The following is a 13817-nucleotide window of genomic DNA, read 5'->3' as shown; positions in this document are numbered from 1 at the left end:
TCGTCGGCACTATGCCGAAGGGGGAATCGATCACGGAGGGCTTCTACATCAACCTTGCTGCATCTCCGATGATGTGTGAGTAATTCCCCACAGACCTTCTATGGTAGGAGGTTCTAGTAGAACTTCTGTGTGTACCCTTCTTTCCAGAGTGTGCACATGTAACTGCACCAGTTTGCCTGAATTTGTAGAGCTAGTGTGCACATGTAAGTGAATTTGCGGGATACTGGTTTATTTAATAACTGTTGAACCGGTGCATTACTGAATGAGCTGCACTATTCTAGCATAGGTAGTTTACAAACTGAAGATTATTGAATATGAATGAACATTTTGCAGTAAGATTGGTGTTGTCAGTAGTGTTTAAACTAGTTCATTATATGGTAGGGGTGCTCAGTTTACTTGTAGTTGGTAGTAACAAATTAGTAAAGTTATCAACAAAGTACTAAGTAACTGCATGTGATAGATTATAAAAGTAATCAATAATAAATTTAGAAAGGTAATGAATGCTAGAGGTGCTCGCAGTACTTTTAATTGGTAGTATCCATTAGGAAAGTACTTGTATTAAGTTGTGCTCAAATTTGAACTTGTATGTTGAAGGAGGTGTCAACTTTGGAGTTGTGGAGTGAGTTGATGCCCCTTGATCGTCATGATGCAGAGCTGCCTTCTTAAGATCTAGGAAATGTTTCATGAGATCAACGATAGTAGGATGACTGATCAACATGCTCATGAGAGAGAGGTGAGCAAGCTTAATAAGGATAATGAGCAAGTGAGCCTTTAGACCTTGTTGATGATGTGAGCAAGCTAGTTGATTGGCGGTAGAGACAGGTGCAGGAGATTAACTACCAAAAGACATCAAAGGATGATATTGAGCTGAAGAAGAAGGAAGAGATAGAGAGGGCTAATGGAGGTTGACAAGGGAATGAAGAAGCTAAATATTGATTATAAGGAGCTGAAGTGCATTTAGATCTCTCAAGCAAATAATATTAGGAACCCGAAGAAGGAGAAAGAAGAGATCAAATAAGATAGGGATTGGCTAAAGGGGCAGAAGAAAAAGTTGGAATTTATTATAGGTGAATTGTTGAAAGCTGGGCATGTGAACAACGAGAAGCTTGTGAAGATCGAGGCCATTCTTGATGAATGAGCTATAGGAATGATGGAGCTGCTATGGTAAGTAAATATGTGGCTTGACGGATTATATAATTGGCTTGATTATCTCCACATTATGCATATCAAAGATAAATGCTAAGGATGGTCATAGTGGGAGTAACTTAGCTATTAACATGACGCATTCCAAGACAAGTTTACTTACGTGGCAAGTAGTTAATGAGGAGAAAGATGTTTGTGGTAACATAATATGTTACCGTAACGCACCACAAAGTAAAATGAGTCTACATCTGAATAAATAAAATATTGCATGATACCACACATGTGTTACTACCCACTGTAAAGGTGCATGTTACGAGTTTAGGTTAGAGCGTCTCTAGCAGATCCCGTAAAAGCTCGTCGAGTCGTATTTCCCGGCAGATTTAGAGCACGCGCAAAAAAACGAACAGGTCCTATAAAACGGCTCGTCCCGTAAACCGCCCCGAATCCGCAATATATACCAGAGCGAGAGGATTGTAAGGTTCGTGCCCTTCATTTCCTCTAGCCTCCTCCTCCGCAAATCCTTTTCTCCGGCGACAAATCTCCACTCCTCCGGCAGCCATTTGTGGCGTGCGTAGCCACCGGAACCGAGCCCTGATGTCGTGCGCGGGTGACGGAAGGGGTGGCCGAGGGGGGGCTCGGCGGCCGCCGCGGCGAGCCGTCTCACAAGTGCTATAACGACGATGAGGCCAGGAGCTCCTCCCTCCACCCGTCGGTGGAGGAGTGGCGCAAGGAGCAGGCGCGGAAGCGATGCGCCCTCTCCCGCGGCGCTGGAGCACGGGCCTGGACCAACTTCGACAGGCTGGACTTCTCCCCCGCGCTCAAGCATCTTCGGGTTGTGGAGCGCGCGTGGTTCGACGCGAAGGAGGCGGCCGTCGCCGGAGACGAAGCTGCAGCAGCGCGGGTGCCGGCGTTGAAGGAGGAGTACGACCACGCCTTCGTGTTGTCCAACTCGATGATGGAATACCACCTCGGCGTCAAGAAGGACGGCGATGACGATTGTGCGTAGATCTAGGTTTAATTCCGTTTTATGCTAGTATGAACTATGTTTTCGCATGAACTCCGATGGTGTAATATGTGGCGCGAACCGCTAGCTTAAATATGTCGTTTGTGTTCGCGGGATATGTTTTTTCTTGGCGTCCGTCATACTGCAAATTTCGTTTACAGGACCGTAAACGAAATTTGCAGAACCACGGTTTGCCCCGTATGTTCTTACTCCCCACTATAACTAGTCTAATGAAAACTACTGAAGAAATCTATAAAAGAGTGTCGACGGTTACACAAAATCGACCACGTCACATGGCCCAGCAATCAAATCACCGTGGTTTAATTGGCGTAAACGCTATGCAACCAGAGCGGGGTGCCATCAGTTGTGTCATTGCGTGGTACTTTGGGTACTCCTTACTTCATGCTAATGCGTTGGAAGAGATTACCCCGGATGGCTTATCTTGTCGAATCTCGAGGCCTAAACCCCATCATCTCAATATCCGGAGGTCCGATCGCATCGGAAGTTATCCTGATTAGGCATCTGAAACCGTGAAGTCCAGAACAACCAGACGTTGTAAATCCTTTATATCATCACATCAGAAGAAGATCACCCCATGCACCGCTAGTCAAGCGACACCTACCCACCGAAACCAAGCAACCTTGACGCCGAAACTCCACACCAAGCGCATGCATGAAAGTAAAAGGCAGCGCTAGGCCGCTAGCTACAGTGGCGCGGTCACAACAACTCACGACTCGATCAATCGACCACAAAGACACTACGAGCGTATGTACCTACGTACGTACTCCTACATGGCTACCCTAGCAGCAGCATGAACCTACCTAGATGCTACCTAGCAATGGAAGGTGCCCAGGTGGGCATCGCAAGCATAGGACTAGGAGAAGGTGACGTGAGCACGCACTGCCACGGCTCCAGATACTGATGTGAAAGGAAGAAGAAAGAAGAGATATTACATGCAAGTGGAAGAGAGATTAGAGTTGTCTAATGCTCAGACCTGATTGGATTCCTCACAAAGACCATCCACAGGCCTTGTCCCGGATGCCGGATCCCCTCTATAAAGCACCCGCCGCGAGCCGGAAGCAGGCGCCACGCCAGAGACACACAGCACAGCCAGAGCTATCGCGGCTGGCACTAGTGCGTGCCCTGCGCCAAAAAACTGAGCACAGGGTCGCCGTCGACAGGAAGACCCAAGAAACGCTAAGCTTCTGGCTGGTTGCATGCAGGATCGGGACATGGAGCAAACGGATGAGGCGGTGAGCGCGAGCCCGGCGCGGCTGCTTACCCCCGCCGGCGAGCAGCAGGGCGACGCGGCGACGTGGCTCGACCTCACGCTAGGCGTGAACGGCTCGCAGCCGGCGGCGGCGGAGGACCCCTCGTCGTGCTCGGACGAAGAGCCGGCGGCCAAGCACAGGCAGGAGCAGCCGCCACCGCCGCCTCCGGCTGCCGCGGCGGCGCCGACGACGCCCCACAAGGTGTTCTCGTGCAACTTCTGCATGAGGAAGTTCTTCAGCTCGCAGGCGCTGGGCGGGCACCAGAACGCGCACAAGCGGGAGCGCAGCGCGGCCAAGCGGTCGTCGTCGCTGTCCTACCACCACGCGCACCACCAGCGGATGGTCATGGCCGGCCTGCCGCTCGAGGCGCACGCCGCGATCGTGCGCGCCCTCAGGGTCAACCCGGCGGGCTCGGCGGTCCACAAGCCGGCCCGGCAAGAGGCCACGGCGCCGAGGCTCCACGACGGCGTGGTTGGCCCCTGGCCGCCGCTCGTCTACGAGGAGGTGCTCGGCTCCACGTCGTGGCCGGGGAGCTTCAGGATGAGGACGCAGACGGAGCCACCTTCCTCGGAGCAGCAGCTGCTGCCAGAGCAAACTAAGAAGATGGATTTGAGCCTTCGGCTGTGAATCGGTGATAGATCATAAGTAGATGGTGATCGTAGACGTGCGTAGAGTTAGCTAGCTTCTTCTGTTAATTAATTTGATTTGGCCAAGTAATATATAATATCGAATGTACAATTCTCGAGCTTGCGCTTGTTCTTCTAAATAGTTATTCAAGGAAGAAATGACCTGTCGTCAGTTAAGCCTACATGCATCTTCAGACATTTTCACCGAAAACCAGTAGTCGTTTAAAAAATGTTATTCTTCTGCCGGATACGAAAACATGTACTCCCTGTATAGTGACATAAAAAGTCTTACAAAAGTTTACTACTACTCCCTCCATTCCAAAATAAATGACCCAACTTAGTACAAAGTTGGGTCATCTATTTTGGAACCGAGGGAGTAGTAGTTAGTAATGTTTTCTTGACTAGTTTTAAAGGGACGTCGATATCCACCACACGTGTGGCATAATAGGCATTTGCCCACACACCGTGTGTAGCATGAGCAGGGGGCAGCCCATGTGGGCTGTGTATCGGCGAACAGTAGAATTGCCCACACGTGTGGGCACAGCTACTTCGTGCCACACGCCCAATAAGTATTACTCATCCTCACCCCGCGTGTGTGGCACGAAGCAAATATGACCACACGTTCTGGCGCAGCTATAATAAGTACCCGCGGGATGACGATTTAGTTGCCATCCGGGATGGCAGATGTAGTTATCCGGGATGGCAAATATGGTTGTAAAAGCATGGCAACTCTCTTTGTTTTGGTTAACTGTAGTTGCCATGTTTAATTTATGGTAGTTGCCATGTGTAATCAAACCATAGTTGTCGTGTGTGATTAACTACTTGCTACATATGGTCAAACAATAGTTGACATGTGTGTTTACCTAGTTGCCACGTGTGGTTAATCACAATTGTCATGTATGTTTACCTGATTGCCACGTACGTGCAACTGCAGTTGCCGTCTAGCAAACGAATCATAGTTGCCATGTGTATTTACTTAGTTGCCATGTACGCGCAACTGCAGTTGTCTTCCAACAATGTACGACTGTCGTGTGGGCGAAAAGCAGTTCGCCCACACGCGCGTGGACTAGGTGGTGGCTGTGTGAGCAGAAACTAGTTCGCCCACACAGCGCAGCTGGCAACCGCGTGCTGTGAGGCGTGTGGACGACCTCTCCAACGCCCACACACCGGCCTTGTCCTACGTGACACGCAAAAACTACCTCAATGTGTCAAGATTTATGTAAACTTAACTAAATGGTGATCCAGACTTGTGGACAAGTTATAATGTTGCTACACGTGTGGACGTTAGTGTTTTTATTTAAAGTTGGACTTGACAATTCAGCCAGCAACGTCCCCTCACTATGCTTAACCGACGCGGCACAAGAGCCAGGAAGAGTCGGTCTCTGTTTTTGCTTCTTTGGGGCATCCTCTATTGCTAAATAACTATAGCTCACTATCTATTTGCTCTTTTCATGGGCTATGCCACATCAGCAAGTCGTATATGTAACTATAAGTCTTTTTAACTAATCTGTCCATGCACGCAAAATGGCAACGGCAGTCGACCTCCATGGAGGTGGGTATTTTGAAAAAATTGAAAAATATATTTTAAATTTTCAAAATAAAATAAAAAAAAGACATGTTAACATGGATGTATTCTGCATGTGTGTAAATGTTGAAGATGAAATACATTATGATGAGAGCTACACAAAAAAGACAAATCGCGGTTTTCAAACTGATGAACAGTGCAAGCACTGTTCACTTTTAGAAATGCACGTTTTTCTCTTTTTTGTGTAGCTCTCACCATAATGTATTTCATTGTGAGATTTTATACACATGTAGAATACGTCCATATGAATGTGTAGAATTTTTTTCAGAATTCTTTGAAACTCCAAAATATAATTATTGAATTTTTAAAATATCCACCTCCATGAAGGTCGCCCGCCAAAAGTCCTCACTCGTCCATGCACCCATACTACCTCGTGCGAGACATAAGTTAAATTGTTTGCATTAATTTTCATATGATCAGGGATGGTGTATATGTTGGACACTTGAAGCAAATGTATGTACTTTATTCCTCACATTTTGTTAAACGGATGATATTATGTTAACTTTAATTCGAAAGTTTTCCTTTTTTTATACGTCATTTTGTCATATGCTTCATATGTTTTTTTATTTTTAAAATATAAACCGGGAACACTCTTACATTTAGTTTTGCATTAGCTCCAGTTGTTTTTATAACACATATTTGCACATTTATTTTAACAAGGTTCCCGCAACAATGTGTGAAGGTGTCATCTAGTATAAAAACTGTGTGTGCACTCTCGCATAAAACTGTTGATGGTTGTGTTAAAGTTAAACATTTTAGTTATTGCCCAGTAATATGGAGTTTTCGCATATCATTAAATTTGTGAAGTGATCCCTTAGCTATCGATACCTTGATAACCCCAAGAACTTGATACCCTTATCAATTTATTTATTTTACAAAACAGCTACTTGATGTAGATTAAAAACATAACGACCCCCTTGATGCAGTTTTAAAATGAAGACCCTGCAAGATATAAAAACAAAACTCCCCACCACCCGCGAGCAGTCGGCGATGAGGTCAATCTGCACCAAAACAGTGCTGCCGCAGAAAGGATCCACCAGCACCGCCTTGAGGACTCCACCCAGGGAATCATTCTTGAAGTTTTGAAGCCTCTTGAACCACCCAGGTTGTCTGTATCTGATGTCGATAAATTCACCTTGGTCATGACAGCTTGCGAAGGAACATTCCTCCGGATAGAGGGAAACTCCATCCAAGAGGAAAACCAACACATCACACGGTCAAATTGAAGATTCAACCGACTAAGACCAACCTCCACGCGTTACCCGCTGGTTGCTAAAGGCACACCGTCGGAACAGGCATGGGACACAGAGGACTAAAGGCACACCGTGTGTGTTAATTTAGGTTACTAGATGAGCTATTGGACAAGGTCGGTTGTAACTACCCTCTGAGTCAGAATATTGGGATGATGCATAAAGCGATCGCTATATAGGTCGGCCAAGCATTATCGCTCGTTGCTGGTTTCAGTGCTACTGTGTATCGGTTTCTATCGATTTTGTCCTGGTTTTTTAGTTTTAAGGGTTCATACTCTGGTTTTGTAAAAATTTAATGAAATCATGAATATATTTTTTAAAGTGGACATTTTAAAAATTGTGAATATTCTCCCAGAATTGAGAACATTTTTAAAATTAGTGAAAACGATAATATTTTGTTTCTTATTTTGTGAACATTTTGAAATAAAACCGTGGAAGAAAACGCAAAAAAAAAAAATTGAAGCAAAAAAACGGATAGATCGACACATCCGTGAGGGAAAAGAAAATAGGCTCGAACCCGATCGGTACATTGACCAGGCCAATCAAAGGACGCTTGAGCGTTTGTCCCTGATTCTCAGTGAGTGGCCCATGCCCCACTTACAATAGTAGAATGGGCCCACGGCCCAGCACCTTTACACACGTAGAAATAGACTCTCTTCATTGTCTCAAAAAAAAGACTCTCTTCAGTCCAGAAAACAAAAAAGATTCTCGGTACGCCGCCGCCCAGTTCCCAGCCGCCGCCGGTGGTTCCAGGAAGGAAGGAGGTAGGACTACTCAATACTCATGACCGGCTTAAGGTATGTATTAGAGTATATATTCGGTTTATGTATATTTGGTAGTTTAAGTTGTAATCTGTCTCTACTATCCTTGGCCCCCAAATTTTGTATCTTATATAAACAGCCCTTCGAGGTCCTAATACATGTTCAGAATCCAATAATCTTCATGGTATCAGAGTTCCTCGTGCACGGTTTCATCGCTTCACCACCTTCATTCACACATTAGGTTTTACCTCATCTAAATCCGATTCATCTCTCTTTATTTTTCGTTCCTCCTCTCATATTGCATATCTTCTACTATATGTTGGCGATATAATTCTCACTGCCTCTTCTGATTCCTTTATACAACATATTATCTCTTCTCTTAATCATGAATTTTCCATGACTGACCTTGGTCCTCTTCATCACTTTCTTGGGATCACTGTCTCTCGCACTTCATCTACACTCTTTGTCTCTCAACGCCAGTATCTTCTTGACTTGCTCTCTCGTGCGGGGATGACTGACTGTCAACCCTGTCGTACGCCGGTCGACGTTGGTACCAAGTTGTCGGCCGACGGTGAACTTTTTTCTGATCCTACTCTATATCGCAGTATCATTGGTGCTCTCCAATATTCCACTCTCACTCGTCCTGATATATCTTATTATGTTCAACAAGCGTGCTTATATATGCATGATCCCCGTGTTCCTTATTTTTCTCATGTCAAGAGAATACTTCGGTATCTCAAAGGTACTATTGATCATGGTCTCCTTCTTAACTCTTCCTCTCCAACAAGCTTGACAGTTTATTCTGATGCAGACTGGGCGGGTTGTCCAGATACTCGACGATCTACATCCGGCTTTTGTGTTTATTTGGGTGACAATCTTGTTTCTTGGTCTTATAAAAGGCAGGATACAGTTTCCAGATCTTTTGCAGAAGCTGAATATCGGTCTGTTGCTCATTCTGTGGCCGAGGCGGTGTGGCTCCGTCAGCTTCTGGTTGAGCTTCATCGACCAATCGAGCGTGCAACAGTTGTTTATTGTGACAATATTTCTGCAGTCTACATGGCGTCCAATCCTGTTCAGCATCGCCGCACCAAACACATCGAGATTGATATTCATTTTGTTCGTGAAAAAGTGGCTCTTGGCGAGGTCCGTGTGCTTCATGTTCCTACCACTGCGCAATTTGCTGATATTTTCACCAAGGGGCTCCCCACTGCAGCATTCACTGGCATTCGCTCCAGTCTCAACATCGTTACACCTGATGTTGACACTGCGGGGGTTATTAGAGTATATATTCGGTTTATGTATATTTGGTAGTTCAAGTTGTAATCTATCTCTACTATCCTTGGCCCCCAAGTTTTGTATCTTATATAAACGGCCCTTCGAGGCCCTAATACATATTCAGAATCCAATAATCTTCAGTATGATAGGCGCCACGGCTCCTACCCTATTTTTGCTACTATCTGACTATCTGAGGCTTTGCTGTATCGGGTACCCGTCCTCTTTAACACTAAGCTTTCAAATTTTAAAAGGCTCACAGTCAATTGAGGTCTCCGATTGAAATTGTGTCACCCGATTTTGACATGATCAACAATTTCTCAAAGCTCTCCTAATTCTTTTATATTATGTATTATGCTTCCTAATTTTTAAGGCCTCACAATTAATTGAGGCCTTCAATTCAAATTGTGTTACTCAATTTTGACTGTGTCAACAATTTTCTAAGGAACTCTCCCATTTAGTTATTTTAATTCACTATTGTTCCCTAATTTTAAAGCTCTTCAATGCGATTGAGGTATTCAATTATGGATTTGGTTTACGGTTTTGATCGGGTCAATCATTTTCCAAATCAATCAGCAATAAGCGACCTATAAAAACATATCAATCCCGCATATCCTCCCATCACTTAGAAAAAAGAAACGCCATCATGTGATACTATAGCACTAATATAGTACATGTAACTACCGACGCAGAAATTTCCTCACGTAAATATGGGTTTCTTAGCGGATAACACAAAATCACATCAAGAAAGGCCCACCAAATCATCGAACTATAAAAGAGATAAAACACGCTCCATCATCACCCCGCTCCGTCAAACTAAATATTTCATCAGTTTGAAAATATAAGGGGTATTAGTTTTTTGGAAAGTCAAATTCCTTTAACTTTGACCAAGTTTAGAGCAAAAAATGTCAACATCCACAATATCAAACAAAAAATATGGAAATTTACTTCACGATGAATCTAATTATACAAATTTGATATTATGGATTTTGATATATTTCTCTAGAAATTTGATCAAAATTAAAAAGGTTTGACTTTTTAAAAATGTAATACATCTTATATTTTAAAATGGAGTGAATAATGTTTTTAAGAAACCAAGCAACACCAACGGCGCAGCAAAGCGTGCCCAACCCTTCTAGTTTTGTTTAATTTTGAAGGCAATCACAACGCAATATTCATGAGCGGTGAAACGTTGAGTCAAGTAGAAAACTCATGGATGGGCCTACATGCTAATGGCCATCTTTCTTCACGTTTGTAACTCTCACTCTGAAATCTGAATCAACATAAACACTGCACTGAAGTCACGGTACCCCTGGAGAAAGGGTGACAATGTTACCAATGAACAAGAAAATCAGGAGAAATGTGTCAGCAACTGAGGCTAATCAACGACAGGTTCACGGCTGCTTGACAAGGCATCATATTACTACTTCATATACTTGCAGTGTTCGTTTTCAGGGTAGAACATTCAGGCCAACATTAGTCTGAAGTACCTGCTTATCAAGCTACAAAAGCATAGACTAATCAAGACTCGGCTCACAGTGCATTGCAGTATGGCACTCTCTTTTTTTAATATAGTTATGCCACTCAAATTACTACAGAAATATATTGATCTGTATAAGTATGATCGATCAGCTAACCCATAGTGGACAACAGATTATTTCTGTACACCTTATTTTGCCTCTGATCTAGAGTTACCCACCAAAGATGTCGGTGGAAAATAACAATACTCGTGGGTGGACCTACATGCCAATGGCTATCTTTCTTCTCGTTTGTAACTCACACTCTGAAATCTGAACACTGCAGAGGTTACCAATGGCTATCCTCCGTAAAGTCATGGTATCTCTGGAGAAAGGGTTCCAATGAACACATATAACTTCACAGCTGCTTTGACAAGGCATCATATTACTTCATATACTTGCAATGTTCATTTTCAGGGTAGAACATTCAGGCCAACATTAGTCTGAGGTATCTGTTTATCAAGCTACAAAAGCATACAATAATCAAGACTCTACAAACAGTGCATTGCGGTATGCCATTCAAATAACTACAGAAAATATATTGATGCGTGTCAATATGATCAATTAGTCAATGCATACTGGACAACAGATTTATATCTGTACACCTTATTTTGCCTCTGATCTAGAGTTACCCACCAAAGCATGTCAGCAGAAAATAACAGTAGCAAAGGAGCCTATGAAGACCATGTAATCAAACATTGCAATTCTGGGTCTGGCCCAATAAATAAAGGCATTAGACTGTTGTTTTTAAGAAAGAAAAACGGCATCAGAGTGTAATGTATAGGTATGATACACAGGTACAGGTCTCAACTTGCCTCGCCTTCTACCAGGCTAATTTGTAATAATTTAACTCCGAAAGCGCCTAGCTGAGGTTTATGACATTGCCAGCACCTAAGGATCTGTGACTACCCTAACCGGACTGACAAAGCCACTCCTGAACTTCACTCATCATGTATCACGCTCGAGGAAACCTCAGAGAGTGTTGATTTGATCTCACTGCAGCACCACCAAAGAACACCTACTCCTTGAGGTCTTCAAAGTATGATGCAGGGATCCCAACAGGAGGTAGCAATGAAGATACACCCTTGAACTGTTCCAGAGATGATTGCACAGTTAGACCAACAGCAGAATCATGTAAATGATCGTAGGTAAAATGGGACTGCTGATGCATGCTTACCCTGTGCTGCTTGTATTTGTCCCGGATTGCATTCCACGATTGCCCTTTCCTGCTGAGCTGCAGGTCATGTATGGCCGTAATGCAGTCCTTCAGCTCGGATGCCCTGTACCCGGTTACTGATTGCAACTTCTTGCTCTGCGACCACGCAAAACAAAATGAGATGACATCTCAAAGCAGATAGTTCAGAAGCGGTGCTTTGAATGGCATGGAACTGTTTCATACCCAAGGGTTGGAGTCTGGATTAAGGGTCAGCCGTGCAACGAACACCGCTGAGGCTGCAACAGCTGATGGCAAGAACCGGACACAGCCATAATCCAAAAGGCTCAGCTCGGTGAGATAGCTCCCCATGAACTCCAGCAACAGGCTAGGATACTGCAGAAAAAATCACGAGTTGAGTGAGACAACAATGCACATGATGAACATCAACCAATTTAACAGCAGTATGGCTCGAAGGTAGTATGAGAGCAGTGGACCATTACCTTCTTGTCTTCTTGGCCAGATTTGATGAACATCCTGCAAATAGGGAAGGAAGCAAACAGAACACAAGATTTAGCAACAGATTCATAACAACAAACAGGGTTGGCAACGGCAATTCAGAATAATTTGGTTTGTGATATACCTTAGGAAGGTCTTGGCGGTAGGATTGCCCATCTCAAACTTGAGGTTGTTTAGTATATCCCTCTCCATCTTAACAAGCTGCACATGCCCACAAGAACCCAGATCAGCACTCTAAAGCTAGCATCGACCAATTGCAAGATCTAACACAGATGAACCAAGCGAGCAAGAGAAGAACACACACCTCCTGCTTCATGTAGGTGTTGTCAGTGATGTAGCAGAAGTCCTCCACGTTTGGGGGGCTGATCTCCTCATACTTCCTGGATCCACGCAACGGATCTAAAGTCAGGCTCATATCTTGATTTAACTGAACACTCTGCACAGAAATGGGGGCAAAACGGAGGCTTACGAGGCAATGAGCATGGCAGAGACGCCGAGGAGCTGCAGCTTCTGACGGTTGAGGGAGTTGGCCGAGAGGAAGCGGTCGATGTATGAGACGGTGAGGTAGAGCGTGTCGGAGACGAGCTTGTACTCCTCGGCGACCTCGACGAGCCAGTCGACGAGGATGCCGCGCATGTTGGGGGTGACGTCCACCTGCACCCGCTCGATGTAATCCGCCGCCGGCCGCCGTTTCGCCTGGACCTGTGACGCAGTCACACAGCTCGTCAGAACCCAGCGACGAGCGAGGAAATTGATTAAACCGATCTGGCCGGGGAAGAACGGCGCGTACCTCCATGGATCGGAGGTAGGAGTAGATGTCGGACGCGTACGGAGCGCAGAGCTGCGGGTCGCCGGTCTCGTCGACCGCGTCGGGCGCCGGCTTGGGCGCGGGGAGGGACAGGGACGACACGGACCTCTTCTTGGGCTTGGCGACTTGGGACGACGGCTTCTTGGGCTTGGCGTGCGGCTGGGGGGCGCCGTTGGGGAGCGTGGGGATCTCGCTGAGCGCGACGCGCTTGCGCTTGGCGGCGACGGCGACGGCGGTGACGGCGGCGGCGCGCTTGGTGGATGCGCGGGTCATGCGAGGGGCGGCGGCGGCGTAGGCGGAGTTCTCCTTGTCGGCCATCGCGCGGCTGCTCCTCCTCCGACTCCGGGCGCGGCGGGGCGGCGGGGGCAGGCGGGCGGCGGCGGAGGGTAGGTGGAGGAGGGGCCGGAGGTAGAGGAGGAGGAGTGTGGCAGGCTCGGGCAGAGGCGATTATGTAGGAGGCGGAGGCGCGGGGGGGGATTGAAATGGAGGGAGAGGAGGCCGCCATTGGCTTTTGGATTCGGAGGTTTGGGGGGTGGGGGGGGGGGGGGGGGGGAAGCGGCGCAGCGATTTAGAAATTCGTTCGCCGATCTGGAGGATTAGGAGGGAAATTTGTTTTCGGAGGGCGTGGAAACTTGAATCGTTTCGAACGGAGGCGGGGAAGGGAGGAGCGGGCGAGGAGTGAGCGCGCGCGAATCGTTTTTGTTTTGAGTGTGGGTGTGTCTGTCCGGGAGAGATTTAATTTTTAATTGAGAGAGTGGTACGGCGTGGCGCAGGCGGGCTGTGTGATTCGCGGCTCGTTTTCGTTTTCGTTTCCGTTTTTGGGATTTGCGCGTGCCGGCGCCGGCGCGGGACGGGCCCGCGCAGCAGCGGGCGCGTGTTTTGGAGTCGTTTTTCGCTGCTCTTTTGGCT

The 13817-nt window shown here is 46.2% G+C and overlaps 2 protein-coding genes across 2 annotated transcripts; one reads left to right on the top strand and one right to left on the bottom strand.

The window, feature by feature from the left end:
* The first annotated feature begins 3165 nt into the window (after positions 1-3165).
* On the top strand, positions 3166-4202 carry LOC109732945 (zinc finger protein 4). The gene has a single exon (XM_020292156.4). It carries the CDS (start codon positions 3364-3366, stop codon positions 4042-4044), a length of 681 nt encoding a protein of 226 aa, XP_020147745.1. The 5' UTR covers positions 3166-3363; the 3' UTR covers positions 4045-4202.
* Positions 4203-11116: 6914 nt separating this feature from the next.
* On the bottom strand, positions 11117-13404 carry LOC109732942 (cyclin-A3-1). Its single transcript, XM_020292155.4, has 8 exons — positions 12891-13404; positions 12570-12802; positions 12405-12480; positions 12225-12301; positions 12085-12118; positions 11828-11977; positions 11606-11740; positions 11117-11518 (listed from the first exon to the last, which is right to left on the bottom strand). The coding sequence occupies exons 1-8, from the start codon at positions 13224-13226 to the stop codon at positions 11447-11449; spliced, it is 1113 nt and encodes a 370-aa protein (XP_020147744.1). The 5' UTR covers positions 13227-13404; the 3' UTR covers positions 11117-11446.
* Between the last annotated feature and the right edge of the window lie 413 nt (positions 13405-13817).

The sequence above is a fragment of the Aegilops tauschii genome, chromosome 4, assembly GCF_002575655.3.
Source record: "Aegilops tauschii subsp. strangulata cultivar AL8/78 chromosome 4, Aet v6.0, whole genome shotgun sequence".
In the NCBI taxonomy this organism is placed as follows: domain Eukaryota; kingdom Viridiplantae; phylum Streptophyta; class Magnoliopsida; order Poales; family Poaceae; genus Aegilops; species Aegilops tauschii.
Note: the sequence above shows the minus strand (reverse complement) of the source record. Positions and strands in the feature narration are given on the sequence as shown.

What these genes read in the sequence shown, in the direction of transcription:
- LOC109732945 (XM_020292156.4), top strand. Translation starts at nt 3,364, where the DNA reads ATGCAGGATCGGGACATGGAGCAAACGGATGAGGCGGTGAGCGCGAGC.
- LOC109732942 (XM_020292155.4), bottom strand. Translation starts at nt 13,226, where the DNA reads ATGGCCGACAAGGAGAACTCCGCCTACGCCGCCGCCGCCCCTCGCATG. An exon ending in ACCGCCAAGACCTTCCTAAG is followed by an intron (nt 12,119 to 12,224) that starts GTATATCACAAA and finishes CCCTATTTGCAG; the next exon opens with GATGTTCATCAAATCTGGCC. An exon ending in ACAAATACAAGCAGCACAGG is followed by an intron (nt 11,519 to 11,605) that starts GTAAGCATGCAT and finishes TCTCTGGAACAG; the next exon opens with TTCAAGGGTGTATCTTCATT.